The following is a 21,778-nucleotide window of genomic DNA, read 5'->3' on the forward strand; positions in this document are numbered from 1 at the left end:
GTAAAAAATTGTAAATTAGTCTTAAATTTTAAGCTGAATTTAGATTTCTTTTCATTGCAAATTGAAATCTATCACTTTTTACACAAATAAAGCATCACAAGTGTTAGGGTTAGGCAATAAAAGTGGCAATATATTTATATAGTATAATTTATGAATAAAATTTTATTTGTCATGATTTTTTAATGATAATCCTATCCAAAATAGGACAAGAAGCTTTTCCAAAGTCACTTTTTAATGCACTGTACACTTACTCATGATAAGCATGATAATATGAAGCGGTTGCAATATTAGAAAACTCAACACAGTTCAAGCAGGATTATTGTTCTGAATCGTAAACAGGCACACATCAACTAGATAAACAAAATGAAATCAAATATTCAACTGAAAACATGGTAGCACTTTATTTTACAGTCCTGTTCCTCATGAACATACTATGTACTTATTATAGTAATTACAATAACTATGTAATAACTAGGTAATAACCCTGAACCTACCCCTAAACCTAACCCTACTCCATGTAGTTACCTTGTATTACCAGAACTTTCTTAGATAAATACACTGTAAGGACATGTTAGTGCACGTACTGTAAAATAAAGTGCAACCGAAAACATTTTCATCAATCAAGTGAAAACAATTCTAAATGTTTCAAGATGTACATGTTAAGGCGTTTGTTTTTTGTTTTTGTTTTTTTGTATGGACATAAAACAATAACATTCAAGTCAAATTCTTTTCTTTTTTTTTGATGGAACATACAAAACATTCTTTACATACAATCAGCAATAAAGCAAATCAGCACATTATGCATATGCAAAACCATTTTCAGTACCGACTCACTGTACCAAGAGAAAAAAAGACCTTTATGTTGTGATGATCAAATACACGTGCCATTCAGTTATGAAGAAATTTGTATGAAATCTTTACTCCAACACTATGTGAATCATGCCTCTAAGAATCCTGCGATGCATGATCGACAAATCAAAATCAATTCCTTGAAAATGTTTGGGTTTTAACTACATTTGTATTTGAAACCCAAACATACTTTCTTTGAAACATTATTTACGATAAATACACAAATATAGATATTTCCAGTTTTTAATAGTATTTGTAAGGAAAATAGAGAGTCCTAATATTTTCTAAATAAAGAGCCCATATGCTGCTAGTTTTAGTCGATAAGTATGCAAGGTAACAGTGTGTCGCGTAATCTACTGTTAGTCTCTTACACACATATACACAGTATGTCATTACACACGACAATGATTCAAATGCTATTGGTCATGTTTCAATACCACACTGTAATTTTGCTTAATGCATTTGCACTGATTGGACTGAAAATTATGAATTAAACTGGAATGGGTGGAATATGATCAGCGTTTGTGACACTATGATCAGGCCTACTGGTCAAAGGTTTGAAATAATTCAGATTTTTTTATGTTATTGATAAGACTTTTATGCTGACAAAGGCTGCATATATTTGATTAGTAAAAACAGTGAAAACATATTATTGTAAAACATTATTACAATTTAAAGGAACCGTTTTCTTTTTGAATATATTTTAAAATGTAATTATTTGATGCAAAGCTGGATTTTCAGCATCATTACTCCAGTTTTCATGATCACATGATCCTTCAGAAATCATTCTAATAAGCTGCTTTGCTGCTCAGTTATTATTAGTGTTAAATTATTAATGGTTCTTCTTATCAATTTTGAAAACCATTTTCATATTTTTATTTTTTTTCACCAGGATTCCTTAATTTAACTTTAAAAGCATTTATTTGAAATATAAATCTTTTAGAACATTTTAAATGTCTACTGTAATTTCTGATTAATTTAATGCATTTTTAACCTCACTTATACCAAACGTTTGAATGGTAGTGTATAACGGTTTCCACAAAAATATTAAACAACAAAAACTGTTTTTAGCATTGATGATAATAAGAAATTTTTCAGCACATTAGAATGATTTGTAAAGGACTGTGTGATGCTGAAGACTCAGCTTTGCTTTAAAAAGAATAAATAACATTAAAATATATGCAAACAGAAAAGTTATTTTAAATTGTAATAATATTTCACAATAGTACTGTTTTTTACAGTTTTTCTGATCAAATAAATGCAATCTTGATGAACATAGAGACTTCTTTAGATTAAAATGTTTTAATTATTCCAAACTTTTAACCAATAATTTAACAGTAAGATGCATGAAGAATGGAGCCAACACATCAAAGAAGGAATGCTAAAGCTTCTCTTTCTTCTCTCTTGGGTGCATAAGTTATGAGCAGCTCAATAACTCATCAAAAAGTTCATTAAAGGTTTGAGATAGTGTTCTAATAGCATCCTAGAAGTCAGATGGGGTTTGGACGTGTCCAAAAGCTGGCGGCGCATGCACGGTCCACACATGCAGCACATAAGTTTCAGCTTGGGTGGTCGTTCACTCACCAATGCATTCTGATGTCTCAGTTTTTCCACAGTGTGGAGTGTGGAGGTTTGGCAAAGGCATTCCAAGGCATCCCATAAACAGTGTTAACAAGCTTTAGTCTTCTTAGGAGAGTTTTCCCACAGTAGTTCGAAATTCAAAAAGATGACATGGAGAAAACCAAGGAGATAGAATACCATTACATTACATTAAGTGCAAGATTTGGACATCTACAGTATGACTTGGATTCTCTTTCCGTCTTAGATCAGAGTCTCTCTGAAGTCATTGCAGGTAGCGGTACACTTTAAAGCAGTGGTTCCCAGAATCAGCCACCACAACATGGCCATCCGAGGTCAGAGCGAGACCCTGCGGCCCATAGAGAGGGTCTGCCGCTGTATTAATGTAGGACAGAAACGATCCACTCCCATCAAACACCTGAGAAAGAGAAGGATTTTTTTTATGTTCTATCTTGAATGTTTGTGTTTATTCAATTTATGTATATTATTTTTATGTAATACAATTTAACTACATAGTACTGTTCAAAAAGTGTTTTTTTTTTTTTTTTTATATCTATTCGTATATACCCAGTAAAGACCAAAAGTTTGGACACACCTTTTCATTCAAAGAGTTTTCTTTATTTTCATGACTATGAATATTGTAGAGTCACACTGAAGGCATCAAGGGCTATTTGACCAAGAAGGAGAGTGATGGGGTGCTGCGCCAGATGACCTGGCCTCAACAGTCACCGGACCTGAACCCAATCGAGATGGTTTAGGGGTGAGCTGGACCGCAGACAGAAGGCAAAAGGGCCAACAAGTGCTAAGCATCTCTCGGGGAACTCCTTCAAGACTGTTGGAAGACCATTTCAGGTGACTACCTCTTGAAGCTCATCAAGAGAATGCCAAGAGTGTGCAAAGCAGTAATCAAAGCAAAAGCTGGCTACTTTGAAGAACCTAGAATATGACATATTTTCAGTTGTTAGACACTTTTTAATTATGTATATAATTCCATATATATTTCCACATGTGTTAATTCATAGTTTTGATGCCTTCAGTGTGAATCTACTATTTTCATAGTCATGAAAATAAAGAAAACTCTTTGAATGAGAAGGTGTGTCCAAACGTTTGGTCTGTACTGTATATACACTAGATTTTAAGGTACCAGATAAATGTTTCTGGCTACATTGTCTAGATAGAGAGCAGTTAGAGTTCATACTGACTAACTCATGTGTCTGTTAAAGTCAATACAGGACTTCACAAGGACTCATTACCTGAATCCGACTGTTTCCCCAGTCTGCCACGATAATGTTCCCATTGACATCCACAGCAACCCCTGTGGGAGCATTGAACTGACCGTTCCCTTCACCATTTGAGCCAAATTTCAGCAAGAATTCTCCATCTGCGTTAAATACCTATAAGAGAGTTTGAAGTAGGAATATAATATAGATTACAGAATATTATACTTTACAAATAGAAGACAAAAAATATACCCTCTTGTTCGTGTAACAACATGGAAATATTTGTGTTGAATATCGACACTGTTAAAAAAAAACCCAGCATGCCTAGGATTACCTTAACAGAGTGGTTATGGAAGTCTGTGATGATTATTTCATTGTTGTTGTTGACTGCTGCAAAGTGTGGGCCTATATGGAAAGGAGGGTCTAGGTTAAATTCATACAGAACCATTGAATGATTACATTACATGATTGTATCAACTCAAATCATAAAGCTATATTTTATATAATTTGCATCTGTATGTTACAGTGCAGTCTGCAGCCCTTCATCAGATGCTGTAGACCTGTACCTACCTGCAAACTGTCTGTCGCCATTTCCCCTGCTGCCAAACTTAGTGACGAGTTTCCCACTGGGCTGGAAGATGAAAACAGTACAAGCCTTGTTGTCCACGACGATAACATGACCATTCTGATCCACTGATACACCCTTTGGCCCCAACAGCCTTCCTGAGCCCAGCTTAGCCTGCAGAAACATCAGAACATTGTCAATAAAACTAAGCAGGCATTTTATTCCAGTTTGTATTCAAGCAGTTGCACACTAATTCTGAACTCTGCTTTTAACTGACCTTGTATTTGCCCTCGCTGGAGAAGATGCTAACCCACTTATTGTCATAGTCAGCAATGATGATGTCTCCATTTGGATGCACAGCTACTCCAGTGGGCCGCTGAAGTTGCCCCGGTGAACGGCCACGTACCCCGAACCGGCTCTGAAACTCCCCCGTATTTGAAAATATCTGATCAACAGAGGATTGAGGTCAGTTATTCAGAAATACTGTACCTACAGTTTCCATGTTGGTAAATAGTGGATGATGACAGGGCCTTGTTACCTGCACGCACTGATTGTTGCTGTCTGCAATTAAGATCTTTCCTTCTGAACAAGCTGCTACTCCCTGGAGGTTAGTGAACTCTCCTTTATTCCTCCCTTTTGTTCCTATAAAAACAGATGTCAAATAAAAGACTGTTAAAAAAATCTGGAATCAGTAAGATTGATTGGTTTATTTTTTTTATTCAACAAAGATGCATTAAAGGGATACTTCACCCTAAAATGAAAATGTTGTCATTAATCATTTACCCCCATGTCATTCCAAACCCGTAAAAGCTCAGTTCGTCTTCAGAACACAATTTTATATTTTGGATGAAACCTGGAGCCTTGAGACTGTCCCATAGACTGCGGTTACTACGTGTATTTAGCTTTGATTTGAAAAGAAAACAGCGCATCCTTGTGGCGCGGAGGACACAGAAGAATATACAAAGCACAATGATATGGATTGACACAGCGGAGACCGCTGACAAAATAATTATTGTTATAATTATTAAGTCGTTATTTTTGTTTTCTTCGCTTACAAAAAGTGTTCCGGTCGCTTCATATAACCCAGATTGCACGTCTGATGGCAGATGGAGTATTCTGACGACTTTTTATACCTTTTTGGACCTTGACACTGTTATTTACTTGACAGTCAATGGGACAGTCTCAAGCCTCCAGGTTTTCATCCAATATATCTTAAATTGTGTTCCGAAGATGAATGGAGCTTTTATGTGTTTGGAACGGCATGAGGGTAAGTGATTAAATGACAACATTTTCATTTTGGGGTGGAGTAACCCTCTGAATTTATCAAAATGACCTGAGTTTATGGGTAAAACAAGAACAAATATCTGCCAGCAGACTCAGAAAAATACGAAAATTCGAAGAAAACACAAGTTTTAATACCCAATTAACAGATATCTGTTCTTGTTTAAGGATAAACTCATTTAATTTTTTTTCATTTATCAGAAAACAAAATTCATACTTTCAATTGCATCTCAAGTAAATATATCTTCATTTAAGGACTGTTAGATATTTTTATTAGAAAACAAACCAAAAAAACTGAGGTAGATAAACATTTAATAAGCATTTAATGCACTGAATTCTTTATTTAAGACTATAATTTAATTTATTTAATTTGTGAAAATGAGAATTAAGATGTATTAAGAGACCTTGTTTACTGCTAGTCTAGATGGAAGAGGCAGCAAAACTAAAGAGGCTGTTGGAAAAAAGAATTTTGTTATTTATTCAACCATGTGTACCTATTCTAAAAATGAGGTCATCCTCGATCGGGTTCACTTTCTTTTTTGGGGTGCTGAACAAGCTTCCGCCCCGTCTGACACCCTTCTGCCGGCTTCTGCTCCCCGGGGACTTGGCGCTCCGTTTCCGTGCCCCACCATCACTGGATCCCGTGGATGCAGCATTGGCTGCGGTGGTGGTGGGTGAAGAATCATCTGGAGAGCTGGTGACCTTTAACTGGAAGGGGCTTCCTTTAATATGCTGATCATAAAGTCTAAGTGCTAGACTAAAATTTCCCTCTTTCTTCACCGTGTATTGGAATTCATACGTTCCATTTTTAAGGTCCACAATTTCGCCGTCTGCAACGCTGCCATCCGGCGTGCAGACTTCAGCTGAGATGATGGCGTTACCCGTCTTACACAGTCCTCCAGACTTGTCTCTTGTGGTAATGACGACAGATGCTGGCTGGCCCACGACACACTGTTCCAGACCATCACCTGATGCCTCGGACTGACTGGCCACGGCATTGGTGGTGACGATAGTCCCCAGGTTGTGAATGGACTTGCGAAGTCCTTCGATCTCCATCATGAGATCCAGCTGGTCGTTCTCCTCAGGCTGAAGAGGAAGGCCCTGGCTGGCCAGGTCACTGAGTCTCTCGCCCACGTCTTTATGGGTCTGCAGAATGACAGCCTTGTTACCCCCGTCCAGGGCTTGGCCGGTCAGACCGCAGTTATAGTTGATGGCAGCTTCCTCCTGCAGAAGAGTGTCCAACTGAGCCTGCAAAACCTTTAGGATACACAAAATCAAACAGAAGGGGCATTTCAAAAGATAGAAACATTTCAAAAAGATAAGAAGAATTTGTATCCTAATTAATTTATATTAAAATAACATGTTAATATATGTCAATAAACATTCAATTAATAAATATACATGACTGTTTAAATGTTTGATGTCAGTAAGGTATTTTTTAAAGAAATTCATATTTTCATCCAGCAAGGAGACATTGGATTGATTAAAAGTAACAAATGAAATTTATATTACATAAGATCTTCCCCCCAAAATTTTTTTTTAACCCACAGAATATTATCAACTGTTTTCCACATAAAAATAAGAAGAAATGTTTAGAAAAACAGCATATTAGACTGATTTCTGAAGGATCACATGACGTGTGGAGTAATGGCTGCAGAAAATGTAGCTTTGCATTATCGGAATAAATGGCATTTAAAATATATTAATGAAGAAAATAATATTTCTCATTATTACAGTTTTTGAACTATTTGCCAAGGGAAAATTTCTCACTTTTGTTTAGTTTTTTTTTTTTTACTAAAATTACTAAAAGAGCATGAAAATACAACTAGAAATTAATAAAACTTCAACTAAGATTAAAACTAATACAGAAAATATGAAACAAAAATCTAATACTAAATATTAACAAAAACTACAATAGCATATCGGTTATAATAAAATAACACAAGAGACTTGGTTAGCACAAGATACTTCTTTTAAAATGTACAAAAAACTTAGTCACGACAAATTTTTGAAAGAAAGCGTATACAAAAATATGCATATTTAATCTAATTAAAATAGCCTAATTTGTCCAATATTGTGTGAGGCATCGTGTGAGTTTCATGCTTTTAGCTTAGCAGCTTAACAACTGCGAGTGGAGTCTTCTGTGCACATACCTTCTGCTTCAGTCCATAAGTGACTTCCAGCTCCATGAGCAGGACGCTCTTGCGTGTATCGAGAGTTTTGTGGAGCTCGCTGAAAGAGGAGTGGATGTCTTCCTCTATGGAGCTGCGCTGAGAGTTCAACTGCTGCAGAATGTCTCTCAAACACTGAACTGCTTCTCTTATCTGAGGAAGCCTGCGAGTTATTTAAATAGGTCCATTAACCATCCATTCATTTGTCTATCCATCCATCAACCATTATTGAGCACAGTAACAACAGTAAATCACTATGCAATCATTTAATGAATTAAGCAATTAGAAGATTGATTTTTTGCTTAGTCTAAGACCCACAGATAATCTACAAACTTATTCATGTTCTCTATACTGATGGAAAGGTAAAATCTGTGGAATGTATTTAAATATGGTACAATGTGTGCCAAAATGGTTCTGATGAAAGCATTGTAAAAATATTTAACAAATGAAAAAGGTGTATATTCAGTGGCGGCCTACTTATTTATTGACATGATGGGCATCATGGGAGCACCTGTTCTTAGCTGAATCCACTTTGTCCTGCAGTGCCGCTAAATGTTGGTCCACAATATTCTCCAGTGAATCAGTGGGGTGTTCAGCATGTTCTCCATTTATACAGTCCACGCATACTGGATTCTCACAAGCCAAACAGTACAACGCAGACACCTGTATACAGCACAGAAAAAAATAAAGCAGAAATTTTAATCCACTCTAAAATGAACTGAAATGTCAAGGGGTGTTCTATTTTGTTTAATTTATTTTTTATAATATTTGCCATTTCATTTTTGTATGTATTATGTATCTAAGTTTTAAAATGTATTTATATTGATTTTTTTTCCCAATTGTTTCTATTATATTTTCAAATAGTTAATATTTTAAATATAAAATAACATTTTCTAAATACATTCTTTATAATATGTTCTATTTAAGTTTTTACTAAAATTTCTATAAAAATGTATTTGAAGGTGTTTTCTAAATATATTTCTATAGTTCTTTACTATTCCATTCCATTTCATTCATTTCCCTAAAATAATTCCCCATTATATAAAGTAAATCGGTGCGTCTGAAATCATATACTGTCTGAACAGGAACTTAATTCATGAACGCAAAGCGCAACTTGCATTGCTTCACTGCCATTCATAAATCCTCTCCTGTGGCCTCATGGGACGGTAAAGTGTCCACAATATATGCACTTCAAAATCTCAGCACAAGCACATAGGTCAACTGGATATTTTTCATCTAATTTTTTTCCAACTACTATGAATTCGGACATACTATTTTGGCATACTGTCTTCTCATAATATATAGTAGAGAATTCAATTTCATTTGATTAATTTTTTTTTATTTCCCTGTATATTCTATAAAAATAAATTTGCATAAACTAGAGTGGAGGCTTATTTTGTAACTATTTTAATGGGATATTGTTTAAATACAGCCACCACATGTTCCCTAAGCATCTGAATTGTAATTGGTTACTGAAAAAGGCATGTGCGTGAAACACAACTATACATTAGTACTATGCAGTCTCAATCCTATTCTGTTTATATTGATGGGACTACAAGTTTGATGCTTGAAAATTATCTCATTATCTTTTCTGGGAATATTCAGGATACTTTCAGGTGCTACATGAATACATGAGAAACACTTTCATCATAAATGTTCTCTAACCTATAAGAACACTTAACGTCATCTTTTAAGTTATGATATTTATAGACAAAACCACCGGAGATCATGGTACACTTGTTTTTCTGGGACAGAAAGCTTATGCTCATGGGAAAAACACTGCCTTTGAGAGATATTTCACCCATCTGTGCAATCATTTAGTGCATTTAGTGTGTGCATGTGTTTATGTGAATGTGTGTATTAAAATAGTTCTCACTTTTCCTTTGTGTTGAGTGCAAATTAGCGCTGTTCCCTTGCCAGGCAGAGCCTCTAGTACAGTACATTCCTCACTGCTGCTTTCAGGAGAAGCTTGCTGCGCCTCCATGCGGTTGGAAGATGTAACTGCACCCACAATACAAGGATGCAGAAAGCACACACCTAAAACAAGATGAAAAAGATAGTTATTTCATCATTTCTGACGAAAGTAGTCTGATGACTAAACGTACGTACAGTTGCTTAAACTTTCATAATTGTGAGTATATCTCACAAGTTTATTTCTTATTTTTTAATCTGGGGGGGGGGGGGGGGGGCTTCCATAATTTCCAATATGGACAGAAAATAAGTCATATTAATATCGGGTAAGGCGAAGGAAAATGTTTTTCTAATATTAAGTACAGACAGCATAAAGAATTAGCTGTTTTGTTGCACAGAAAATATTTTCCATAAGAAATATGACATGAAAGATTGAGAAAAGGCCACAGAGTTAGTCAAAGCCAGGTTAAGTTTTTAATGTAATCATACAACAGATGAAGAAATCTGGTCTGATATAGAGTAAAGACTTCACAGAAGGAAGTGGCGCTCACCTCAGAGAGATGAGGCTCAGTCGTTGTGCATGTAAACGTGTGTACTCTTGTAAATAACGCAGTGATATTAAGGGAAGAATGTGTATTTGATCCACTGGAGACTCAAACAGACCACAGGTTGCAGGGGCCAGTTACAGTTTCCCCTCATTTGACACTGAGCCCTACAGAGAAAAGAGATCAGAGATGAACACACACAAACACTGAAACATATACAGTAGGTAAGTCTATACACACACACACACACAAACCTGTAGAATGAAGAAGCGTACACAACACAACCATGGTAAATGTCCAGAGAACATGGTATCTCCATGATACAATGCACACTGGACTTATACTGAACATGAAAGAGAATTCAAAATATTCTCAATGGATTACATCAAATTTGCAGAGACCTACAGGTTACTATGGTAACCTAAGCTGCAGTCAAATTAATATTTTCTCATTCTGCAATTTATGTGTTGCAAGCATGTTAACGAGCAAAGTCTCATAGCTGAAGTATTTTTGAACACATTTGAGGCAGACACTTTTTATGTATGTGTTTCTGTGATAAGAATTTTTAAGAACCAGATCTACACATTAGAATGATTTCTAAAGGACCATGTTACAAAGAATTCAGCTTTGCAATCACAGGAATAAATTATATTTTAACACACACATATACAGTTGGTACGGAAAGTATTCAGACCCCCTGAAATCTTTCACTCTTTGTTATATTGCAGCAATTTGCTAAAATCATTTAAGTTCATTTTTTTTTCCTCAGTGTACACACAGCACCCCATATTGACAGAAAAACACAGAATTGTTGACATTTTTGCACATTTAAAAAGAAAAACTGAAATATCACATGGTCCTAAGTATTCAGACCCTTTGCTCAGGATTTAGGAGAAGCACCCTTTTGATGTAACACAGCCATGAGTTGAGATCTTTTTGGGAAAGATGCAACAAGTTTTTCCACACCTGGATTTGGGGATCCTCTGCCATTCCTCCTTGCAGATCCTCTCCAGTTCTGTCAGGTTGGGTGGTAAACGTTGGTGGATAGCCATTCTCAGGTCTCTCCAGAGATGCTCAATTGGGTTTAAGTCAGGGCTCTGGCTGGGCCATTCAAGAACAGTCACGGAGTTGTTGTGAAGCCAGGCCTTCATTATTTTAGCTGTGTGCTTAGGGTCATGGTCTTGTTGGAATGTTAACCTTCGGCCCAGTCTGAGGTCCTGAGCACTCTGGAGAAGGTTTTCATCCAGGAGATCCCTGTTCTTGGCCGCATTCATCTTGCTCTCTTCGTCCTGTCCCTGCAGCTGAAAAACACCCCCACAGCATGATGCTGCCACCACCATGCTTCACTGTTGGGACGGTATTGGACAGGTGATGAGCAGTGCCTGGTTTTCTCCACAAATACCGCTTAGAATTAAGGCCAAAAAGATCTATTGGTCTCATCAGACCAGAGAATCATTCAGGTGTTTTTTAGCAAACTCCTTAACTCCTAAAAATTAAAGTGTCTTGCACTGAGGAGAGGCTTCCTTCGGGCCACTCTGCCATAAAGCCCCGACTGGTGGAGGGTTGCAGTGATGGTTGACTTTCTACAACTTTCTCCCACCTCCTGACTGCATCTCTGGAGCTCAGCCACGGTGATCTTTGGATTCTTCTTTACCTCTCTCAACAAGGCTCTTCTCCCCCGATAGCTCAGTTTGGCCGGAAGACCAGCTCTAGGAAGGGTTCCGGTTATCCCAAACGTCTTCATTTTAAGGATTATGGAGAGCCACTGTGCTCTTAGGAACCTTAAGTGCAGCAGAAATGTTTTTGTAACCTTGGCCAGATCTGTGCCTAGCCACAATTCGGTCTCTGAGCTTTTCAGGCAGTTCCTTTGACCTCACGATTCTCATTTGTTCTGACATGCACTGTGAGCTGTAAGGTCTTATATACAAAGGTGTGTGGCTTTCCTAATCAAGTCCAATCAGTATAATAAAACACAGCTGAAATGAATGACTCAAATGAAGGTGTAGAACCATCTCAAGAATGATCAGATTTTTTTTTTTTTTTTTTGAAATCTGCAAAAATGTCAACAATTCTGTGTTTTTCTGTCAGTATGGGGTGCTGTGTGTACATTAATGAGGAAAAAAATTAACTTAAATGATTTTAGCAAATGGCTGCAATATAACAAAGAGTGAAAATGAGAGTCTGAATACTTTCAGTACCCACTGTACCTATCTATCTATATTGAAAATAACCCATATATACATATATATATATATTATTATATTATATATTTATATTATTATCATATATATATATATATATATATATATATATATATATATATATATATATATATATATATATATATATATATATATATATGATAATAATATAAATATATAATACAATATATATATATATATATATATATATATATATATATATATGGGTTATTTTCAATTAATTTTTTTTAACAATATTACTGTTTTACTGCATTTTTTATAAATTAAATGCAAACTTGGTAAGCATTAAAGACATAAATAAAATTTTATTGACCCCAAATTTCGAACATTAGTGTATAATACCACAATCCACAAAGAAATATAAGCACAATATTAAAAACGTGTGAAGTTTACAGTGCAGCTTTGTTATTAAATCCAGTTGCTTTGAGGAATTAAATAACTATGTACGTTTAAATATACTGAAATACTACTCTTCACAACACAAACTTAATTAATAATTTACAAAAGGCTGTAATATTCTGACCCCGAGCAGAGAACAAACAACAAGGTTTTTTTGGAAGTTCACCATGATCTTTGGTACTGATTTCAGTGTATTTAACAAGAGATGGGGGGAAAATCCCATGATGACCCATGGTTTTGACCTTTAACGGCTTCCATTCATGATCATAGTTAAAACAGACAGTGAACACTGACTGAAATAAATGGATCTTTGTCATGCAATTGGATTAAAGACTCTTAGACTAATGAACGTTTAGGCAGAACATGATTAAATGACTAAACATTACATTGACTGTATTTGCTTTGGATTATAGCTGGTTCAGTGATTTATATCCCACAATACTTCTAGTTTTTATTGAAAATGTAACTGGAATGGGGTCATAATCATGTTTTGAGCTTCCTCAGCTTTGAATCAGTAACTACAAGCACTCATATTCAAAGTAATATAATGTGGTAGTATCCCACATAATCACTAGAAAATTATTCAAAACTACTTACTTTAAGTTTAATTTTAACTTGAATGGGAATGAGGTCACATGGGATTTGAATCGGATGAAAATATAATGCCATATGATGATGTAATACAAGGAAATGGAATATTGAGCTGCCATATGTCATTACTCTTCAGACAATGCCCTTTCTATCAAAAAAAGCTCTCAGTGTAAAAACCAGAGCCCCTTCTTCCCATCTCAGAGATCATAATGACAAATGACAAAGAGTGTTAACCATAAGGATCCTGGCAAATGCAAGCAAGCGATTTTGTGAAGGACTATTTCGAGTTACTGAAGCAGAATTACCCCAGGGAAAAACCACTCATGCATTATGAACAGAAGATCCAAAAGCTTCCCATAGTTTTCCTGTTAGCCCCGCAGAATGAAAAAGACATGTCAATCTCATGACAGCACAAGCACTAACCTGTCATAATCATCGCCCCCCCAAAAAACAAAAAAATTAATAATAAGTTAAGATTTTCTTGGCTGGCAATTCCCAAAATGGGGCATAAAATAGGAATAGAAGTGCTAAACTTTCAGAAAATGTAGATAGCCAACTTCAAAATCTAATTCAAAAATGTTTGCAAGCTAACCAGCTTTCTTTTTTATTTTGGTAACCAATAAGCCTGTCATTTCAACTTTTATCAGTCAGCTTATTAGCATACTGCTAACTTCATAACTTTGTACCCTAAAATACTGCTAGCTTGATTAGCTTGGTGGCTTTGTTGCCATTACTACAAAAGGATAAGCAAATATGCTATTTTGATTACTGGGATTCCCAAACGTTTTGTCAGCTAAACCACTAGATATTTCCTTTTCGTACCCCTTGAATAATATATCAATAATTTAACAACAAATTCGTATGATGTTGGTTAATGGTCACATGACATGTTTTCAATGTTTTTTTTATGTTCAATGTTTCAATTGTTTATTTGAATCTTTTTCAATTTAATGATAGACCAACTATGATCTTTTCATCAGATCTTTATATAACCCTAACTACAGTTATGAAAATCCTGATCTAAAAGATATTGTAATGTAATACATTTATGCTATGGGTTATACAGTTTTACACGACACAGACTTTACATTATATTATAACATTCAGTTCTTACAGCTTATGTGTTGTGTACATTTTTGTGACCAGTGTGTTTTATTCGGTCACACTTTTTGATTAAGTAATTAAATTACAAATGTAGGCTTAAGGGCAAATTACCACATGTGAAATAAACCACGTGGACTGTATGAAAGTTAGTTTGACAAACAACACACTTTTATTCAAAGTTGGCATGAAACATTAAATTGAAATTGTTTGGATTGTTGTTGTTTACTTGTGCAACACGTCATCAGAGAAGAGATGTTCTTAACAATGAGAAGATTAAGAGGTTAAAAGATTATTATTAAATAAATAAATACAGGCACAAGGCTCAGTAATTAAATACAATCCCAATACTGCAGCCTGGTCTGGAAGTACTTAAAAGCGAAAACAAATGATCTAGTTAAGAAACACCCACTTTACTCTCAGTTTGCTTTAATCAGAAGATGGTAAAGGTAGGAAGAGGTCCACCATCATACATATGTAAAAATTGTGCCTCTGCGTATTGAAATGCTGGGTGGATTTGCCAACTTAGACCAAACATCCTGAAAAGGGAGGATAATTTATATAACCTACTGTGGTAAAAGGCAGCAGGAAACTGGTTCACTGCAGTAAGTCTTGAAGAACAATGTAGGAAGGCCATTAGTTCTTATGTGGTCATGTAAAACAAAAATGCCTCTAAAATGCCAGATGCCTTCAGAGAGATAGAGGGTTCATGCTGAAGGTGACCAAATGGTGAAACATTCTCTGACAGAAAAAAAAAACTTATGTTGTTCCTTAATTATGGAAAGTGCTTCCTATTTCAATCACATATTAGTACTTTACTTGTCTAAGCGTCAGAAGCATACTTCTGCATATTAATAGGTTTAAGCAGATATATTTCATAGTACATATGTATTTTTATAATTAAAATAAGTATTACTATGTATTTTGTAATACATTTCTAATCTATAGTTGTGTATATTTTACTGTATATTTCTAAGTAAGGATGCTACTACAAAATACTGAGGAATACAGATCGTGAAGCAAATTTCAGTCCAAATGAAAAATGTCTTCTTTCCTGCATGTCGGATTGATTGAATTTAGGCCAAGGAGCATAGCATATTGACATCATGCCAAAAAGCTGCCAGCAAAAAGATGCAAGTATATTTGAAAGCCTGGCAAATGAAATCAATAGAATATTAGATTAGGTGCAGAGCTAAAAAATAAAAAAATAAAATAAAATAAAAAAACCTTTTCATATAGTGAGGCCTATCAGAAAGATGCAACACATTCACTTTCGTTCTTAAAAATACCTGATATTGTATGATAGCATGATTCATATGCAGTCTTCAGTAGAACAGGTTTAGTTCAGGCTTAATGCATTAACTTACATGCATCAAAACCACTTGATCTAAAGAACCAAACCTGCGAACGCAACAGTGATATCTTCCATCACAGTGTATATGTGAGCATCCATCTCCTCTCCTCCTCCTCCTCTCCTTCCACCCCACCCCCGTTCTTGCTTCCCATGGAAACATGGTGCGTTGGTGTGTAGCAGATGCTGCTGCATAATTCCCTCCCTTCCCGTGTAATTCTCCATGTGTCTGTCTGGATTTCGGGTCTTACCTTTCCTCCATAGCTGCGTAGCTTCAGATAAACCAGCGTTACAGCAGCTTCTTGTCTTACCCATCAGCCTCAGACCCATTTCCCGTAGAGGAGGGATGGGGAGGGGGGCTGTTTTGCACAGTCTCCTTTCGTTTCTGTCACTCCCCCACTCTGCACTCCACAGCGACATAAGCAACCCACACACCAGCCAGCGTGCCGTAAGGGAGGAGCCAGGCGCGAGCTGTCGCTCTGTAGCCAATCACAGGACAGGGAGCACAGACTGTCAGACTCACGGATTGAAGCAAACAACCTTGCTCTTCCTCTACCTTTTTTTTTTTTTTTTTGCTCTGTCTGCCTCCTGTCACACCAATAACATGATTAATCTTGTAGGCAACAAGTCAGATTATTATATATATATTTTTATTTAATTAAAGGAAAGTGTTGTTTCAATAAAATGTATTATTTAATATTTTCTATATTGCGGGGATTTGATAGCACTAGACAATATTAGCCTACAAATTATGCACCATTTATTTCTATATTAATGTTACTTTTAATATTTTAATATTACTTTTAATTAATACAAAATGTTAGTTAAATATAGAGCAAATATGTTTAAAATCAAATGCATGGAAGGCATAAAAAATCATATGTAATGCATACTTTTATCTCTCTCTCTCTCTCTCTCTCTCTCTCTCTCTCTTTCTCTTATGTATAGGGGGTTGTATAATTGTTGCCATTGTCTTGGTAAATTGGCATACATTTAATTTTTCCAGTCAAACCAAAGAGAGCATTGAGGCACTTTTGAATGCTGTCCGAGTTGGAAAACTTGAGTGGAACAGCCTGGCACTCTCACACAACATGTCTCAGTATCATTACAACTACTGGACAATGCACAATGCAGAAACACACACCCAAGTGAATAAAACTAAACAAAAACCCCTGAGGTCACAAAAAACATAATAGAGCATTTGTGCATGATGTTAAGACTTTATTTGATTCTGATCATTCTCAGCATAAACTGAGCACATTAGGCACTGGAGAATAAGACAAACAGTGACCAATTCTAGCCATGCAAGACCAGTTAAATTAAGGTGTACTTTTAAGTTAACCATCCTTCACCCTCCTAATGTTTGGTTTAGCTAAGGTGGCTTGAGAGTTGAGACATTAAAGTCAATATCTAGGTCGTCTGGTTAAGTCGTGGAGACAGTAAATGGCAGGTTAGCAGTACCCTCTCCTGGAAAAATGTCATAACTACAACATCAAGGTGTGTATTGTTCATCAAAGATCCCCCTGCAGTCACTTTATTCCTTAAAGCTCAGATAATCAAAATTATTTTTGAAAATAGCAAAACCCCTAAAGAGAAACAAAGAAAGATGTACATTTGTAGTTTAAAGTTTCTTTTATTATTTTCTTTTAGTTTTGCTTTAAAATTCAAAATCAAAGCATGTCTGTTACAATCAGCAGTTTGAAAACTTTAGAAATTGGTGATGGACAGACATAAGAGATTGGTTTATCAATCAAATTTAGGATTAGAACTCAATTCTAGCTGGTCTGTAACAGATGAAACTGAGAAGAGTATTGCAGGGTGCATCATTCCAGCGGTTCTCACCTGTGGAAATTCAGATACGTTGTTCAGATGAATTGTCAAATATGATTAAGTGTAAATAGAAAGCCATACATATAAATGTGTAAGAAAATGTGCAAAGTTTGAAAACCACCTTTAACAGTTTATTTTATGCTAAATAAAAACTATTGTTAAATGGCTTTAAATATATGGACAGCGTGTATATATTACCTCCATAGCCCATTTCCACACATTTTTCACTTCCTCCGTAATTATTCGGTTCACCAGTATGCCAGTCACTGAACTCAAACTTTGATCCGTCACTCCAAAACCAGACAAAGTCCTAAAAAACATTCAATTAACATGATCAAACTTGCTGCCCCCCCCCCTCCCTTTTATCTTTAAAAAAGAACTCTGGTAGGCTAATATACACATTTAATTTTTAATGTGGAGCTGCTTCTGGTGTTTGTTAGGGCATGTGCAAACAAGCCTTCACACAATTAGAAAAATCACAAGCAATACATCTGACAAAAGTATACAATATTAAATTTGAACAACATTTACTGTTCATTTAATTTCAAAGTTTTACATTTATCTGACACTGGTTGGACTGATATTTGAAGGGGAATGACAAATCAGCTACCTTAGTTGCATCATGAGCACCAATCCAGGTACGGGTGTTGCCTTTAGTATTTTTTTTCACTAAGGTTTTTAGGAAACTGTTAGTGAGCTGACTGCTGACAGATGCAAGGTTTCCTCCTTGGTCAATACATTGTTTCTGTAAGGATAAAGAGTTTGGCTCTTAATGCATCGTGCTTTTTTCTTCCGGAGCATCAGTTAGCATTTGAACTTTTTGTCCCTCAGCTGTCCTCATTGAGAAAATATCTCAAAATCATACAGTCAATGTTTGAAAGGGTTCAAATATGCAAACGGTGCTTGAAAACAATAGTAGCTTAACTGTCAAGGACAAACTTCATGAACAACTATCACAAAAACATAGAAACAGCTGTGGATCATCCAGGTAACAACACAGTTAAGAATCAAGCATATGTAAACTTTTAAACTGTTGCATTTTTTATAAATGCAGCTATTATTTTCTCTTGAGGATTATATAATTTTTTTATGTGATATATCTTATAACATTTTTGCAGAGGCGTGCAGATAAGTGTATGTAAAATTTTGACCACAATTGTATCTATATTACAGAGAACCCAAACTTACCTCTGCTTCAGCCCATTGTTTTAAGTCGGCGAAATATTTAAAGCATTGTGATCCAAATTTCTCCCAGCCCAAGGGGCATTTTCGGCCAATGCTGAAAGGTTCTGCAAGAAATATTGAATAAAACTTAAGCATTTGTTCCAATAGATTGGTGAAATGTGTGAATGTAAAAAAAGAAACGTCAAACCTTCTCATCTTCTGCAGTAAAGTAGGGAAATTCAGTCTATTTTGTTCATTTACCTTCAGACTTGACTCCATTTACAACCAATGTGAAAAGAAGGAATGCTGCAGAAATCCACATGCTGACAAAGTCCTATTAATATCAACATTATTGTAAATATAATGTAACGAATAAATGCATTAACAAATTTTTAAATACTACAAATGGAAATACAATAAAAAAGTCATACCAAGTGAACCAAAATTCAACTAAGCAAGCAGGCAGTAATACTCGTTGGTATAATACTCAGTCCATTGCTTGAAATCAGCTTTATTTATACCCAGTTGCTCAGTCACAATGTGCAGCTGGTTGAACACCAATGAGAACTTCTTTAAATCTATCATTCCTTTTTTGGTAAATAAGACTTGATCCTGAACATCCTCATTTGTGATGTTGCATTGTGTTGCATGTGAATTTCAGTGTAATATTCTTAGCTGATTACTACTATTTGAAATAAAAGCAAACTAACAAAAATAGTCACTGTAAAGTGATTGAATGAAGCTGTAGGATTTTGCTTTAATAGATGTGAATAGTAATTTATCTGATCAGATATCATATTTCAGAGGTCTGTTTACTTCCATTTTACCTGCTGAAAATATGATGTGAAAAGTCTATGTTCAACCTAATTATAAAAATAAAATAAAAACATGCACACTTTTTAAATTAAATATCCTTTTTACTTTTAACTTAATTAAATATGAACTGTGCATTTTACAAATTTAAATATTCAATTCAAGTTTGAATTTAATTAAAGTTTTTTTGGTAATAACCAAAATAGTGTGCACATCTGTCATTCAATTTGTAACCAAAAGCCCAAAGCGAAAACATTGATATTCAATTGAATTCAAAGGCATTACATTTTTATATAACACTAAATATGATCTGTTTTACATTTTTGCATTTGATGAGTAAGTTTTATCACTCATAATGTCTCTATTTTTTTTTGTACTAGAAATCATTAAGTCTGGGTACGTTATATTCATGATGTATAGGAGAAGTACATTCATTTAATAGAATTATGCTGCAGATGCTGCAAAAGAAACAGAGAAAAGGGATACTGAAAATATTACACAATTTGCAAAGTTTAACCGTTAAAATGTCATGATGATTTTGCATTCATGCCATTATCTTTATCAGGCACACCCAGTGAGTTATGTGAGTATGAAACATGTTGGCAAAGTTTTTCTTATTACAGTTTAAGAGAGTTTTGGCCACACACTTTTTAAGCAAGTCTTATTATTAAAATATTGTATATATTTTTTTTTATATACAAGAGTGCATGGCAACACAATAGAGCACACTGCAGGCTATAAACACAAATAAAACTAATAATATATAATATTATTATTATTAAAACACAAATAATACTATAACTCTCTTATTTAGAAAGAAACAGTCATGGTTCAGGGTGCCTCAATGGCTCCCCCTGCTGTCTGTGTTGTACAGTCACTTTCAGCACAGAATCTACTCACCAGGTCATGGACACAGCAGAGGAGACAGAGTTACGCCGAGCCCTTGTGCAACGTGCCTTCTAGGTTGGCAACAGGAGGAACTTACGGTTCTTGCCATGCCTACGCCAAGATCTCTCTCCAGCTCCACCAGCTGGCAGAGTGGTTTGATCAGCTGTAGACTAACCCTCCCACTGCCCGGGTTATTATGCCTTCTCCTGAAGCCAATGGAGTCATTCACTGTCACGCTGAACCACAGCTCAATCCTCCTGCTCCATACTCTGGTGAACCTAATATACATCACTCACTTCTTCATATATCCCAATGCTCTCTGACTTTCTAGCTCCAGCCTTCCTGTTATCCCAAGGAGCGGTCCAAGGTGGCATTTACCATCGCGTTCTTGGTGGGTCAAGTGAGAGAGTGGGGAACGGCCATGTGGGATGAAAAACATCACTGCTGTTCTTTGTTTGAGTCTGTGGCTGGAATGCTAAGGCGCTCTGGGACCATTTTCCACAAATACATCAATGACGAGATCTATTCTCTCAAACTGCCCTCTAACCTGGACGATTTGATCGACCTCACCACTTGGGTGGAAAACCGTGTTGCTCTCAGTTTTTGACATTGGAAGAGCATGTTTCCTCCTGAGGTTTTCTGAGGTTCAATACTTATCACCTAGTTTGGATTAGAGAGGAAGACAAATGTAAGAACGCCTTTAACACAACCATTGTGCACTTTGATCATTTGGTCATGCCATTTGGGCTTTCCAGCACCCCAGCAGTCTTCCTGGCACTCTTCAACGACATGCTCAGAGACATGGTTGGCCGGTTTGTTTTTGTCTACCTGAACCCTCTACCTTTTTGTCTACCAGCTTGAGCAGGCACAATAAATCTGCATGACACATGCTTGCATTTATTTAATTTCTACTGTTTTATTACAAAATAATGATATTCACAAACATCCTCACTGTATTATTAAATATCTGATATTCTGATTCTGAAATATGTGCAAGTAAATCTATTCGGTAGTTTAAAGGGGGGGGGGTGAAATGCTATTTCATGCATACTGAGTTTTTTACACTGTTACAGAGTTGGATTCCCATGCTAAACATGGACAAAGTTTCAAAAATTAAGTTGTACGTTTGAAGGAGCATTTTTGTTCCAAAAAAACCTCTTCCGGTTTGTCACAAGTTTCGGAAAGTTTTTTCGAGTATGGCTCTGTGTGACGTTAGATGGAGCGGAATTTCCTTATATGGGTCCTAAGGCACTTCTGCCGGAAGAGCGCGCGCTCCCGTATAGCACAGCACTGAGAGCA

General features: G+C 35.8%; 2 protein-coding genes across 4 annotated transcripts in view; both read right to left on the minus strand.

The window, feature by feature from the left end:
* Window positions 1-144: 144 nt before the first annotated feature.
* Window positions 145-16,222, minus strand: LOC127980672 (tripartite motif-containing protein 2). 2 transcript variants are annotated; one of them, XM_052585464.1, is made up of 12 exons: window positions 16,036-16,222; window positions 10,127-10,287; window positions 9,541-9,701; window positions 8,176-8,327; window positions 7,647-7,827; window positions 5,988-6,750; window positions 4,751-4,854; window positions 4,490-4,657; window positions 4,218-4,386; window positions 3,982-4,052; window positions 3,681-3,821; window positions 145-2,845 (listed from the first exon to the last, which is right to left on the minus strand). In XM_052585464.1, the coding sequence occupies exons 3-12, from the start codon at window positions 9,646-9,648 to the stop codon at window positions 2,693-2,695; spliced, it is 2,010 nt and encodes a 669-aa protein (XP_052441424.1). In that variant the 5' UTR covers window positions 9,649-9,701; window positions 10,127-10,287; window positions 16,036-16,222; the 3' UTR covers window positions 145-2,692. The 2 variants fall into 2 exon arrangements, with proteins under 2 accessions (XP_052441424.1, XP_052441432.1); XM_052585472.1 differs by lacking the exons at window positions 9,541-9,701; window positions 10,127-10,287; window positions 16,036-16,222 and having other exon boundaries at window positions 8,142-8,319.
* Window positions 16,223-17,397: 1,175 nt separating this feature from the next.
* LOC127981898 (ladderlectin) overlaps window positions 17,398-21,778 on the minus strand; it is a 46,156-nt gene continuing 41,775 nt past the window's right edge. Inside the window, exons 1-6 of one of the 2 annotated variants that reach the window (XM_052585516.1) lie at window positions 19,210-19,304; window positions 19,040-19,112; window positions 18,803-18,903; window positions 18,225-18,359; window positions 17,813-17,924; window positions 17,398-17,626 (exon numbers count right to left, since the gene is read on the minus strand). In XM_052585516.1, coding sequence (XP_052441476.1) covers window positions 17,547-17,626; window positions 17,813-17,924; window positions 18,225-18,359; window positions 18,803-18,903; window positions 19,040-19,100 — 489 coding nt within the window. In that variant the 5' untranslated portion in view covers window positions 19,101-19,112; window positions 19,210-19,304 and the 3' untranslated portion in view covers window positions 17,398-17,546. Of the gene's footprint in view, window positions 17,627-17,812; window positions 17,925-18,224; window positions 18,360-18,802; window positions 18,904-19,039; window positions 19,113-19,209; window positions 19,305-21,778 lie in introns of those variants that run through there. The other variant, XM_052585517.1, reaches the window with a different exon arrangement.

Source organism: Carassius gibelio, chromosome A1 (assembly GCF_023724105.1).
Source record: "Carassius gibelio isolate Cgi1373 ecotype wild population from Czech Republic chromosome A1, carGib1.2-hapl.c, whole genome shotgun sequence".
In the NCBI taxonomy this organism is placed as follows: Eukaryota; Metazoa; Chordata; class Actinopteri; order Cypriniformes; family Cyprinidae; genus Carassius; species Carassius gibelio.

Bases quoted from the DNA above. Each gene is read 5' to 3' on its own strand.
- LOC127980672 (XM_052585464.1), bottom strand. From the start codon at position 9,648: ATGGAGGCGCAGCAAGCTTCTCCTGAAAGCAGCAGTGAGGAATGTACT. The intron at 3,822-3,981 runs GTAATCCTAGGC...ACTCTCTTATAG, and splicing joins TCCATAACCACTCTGTTAAG to GTATTTAACGCAGATGGAGA. The intron at 2,846-3,680 runs GTAATGAGTCCT...TCTCTTTCTCAG, and splicing joins GGGGAAACAGTCGGATTCAG to GTGTTTGATGGGAGTGGATC.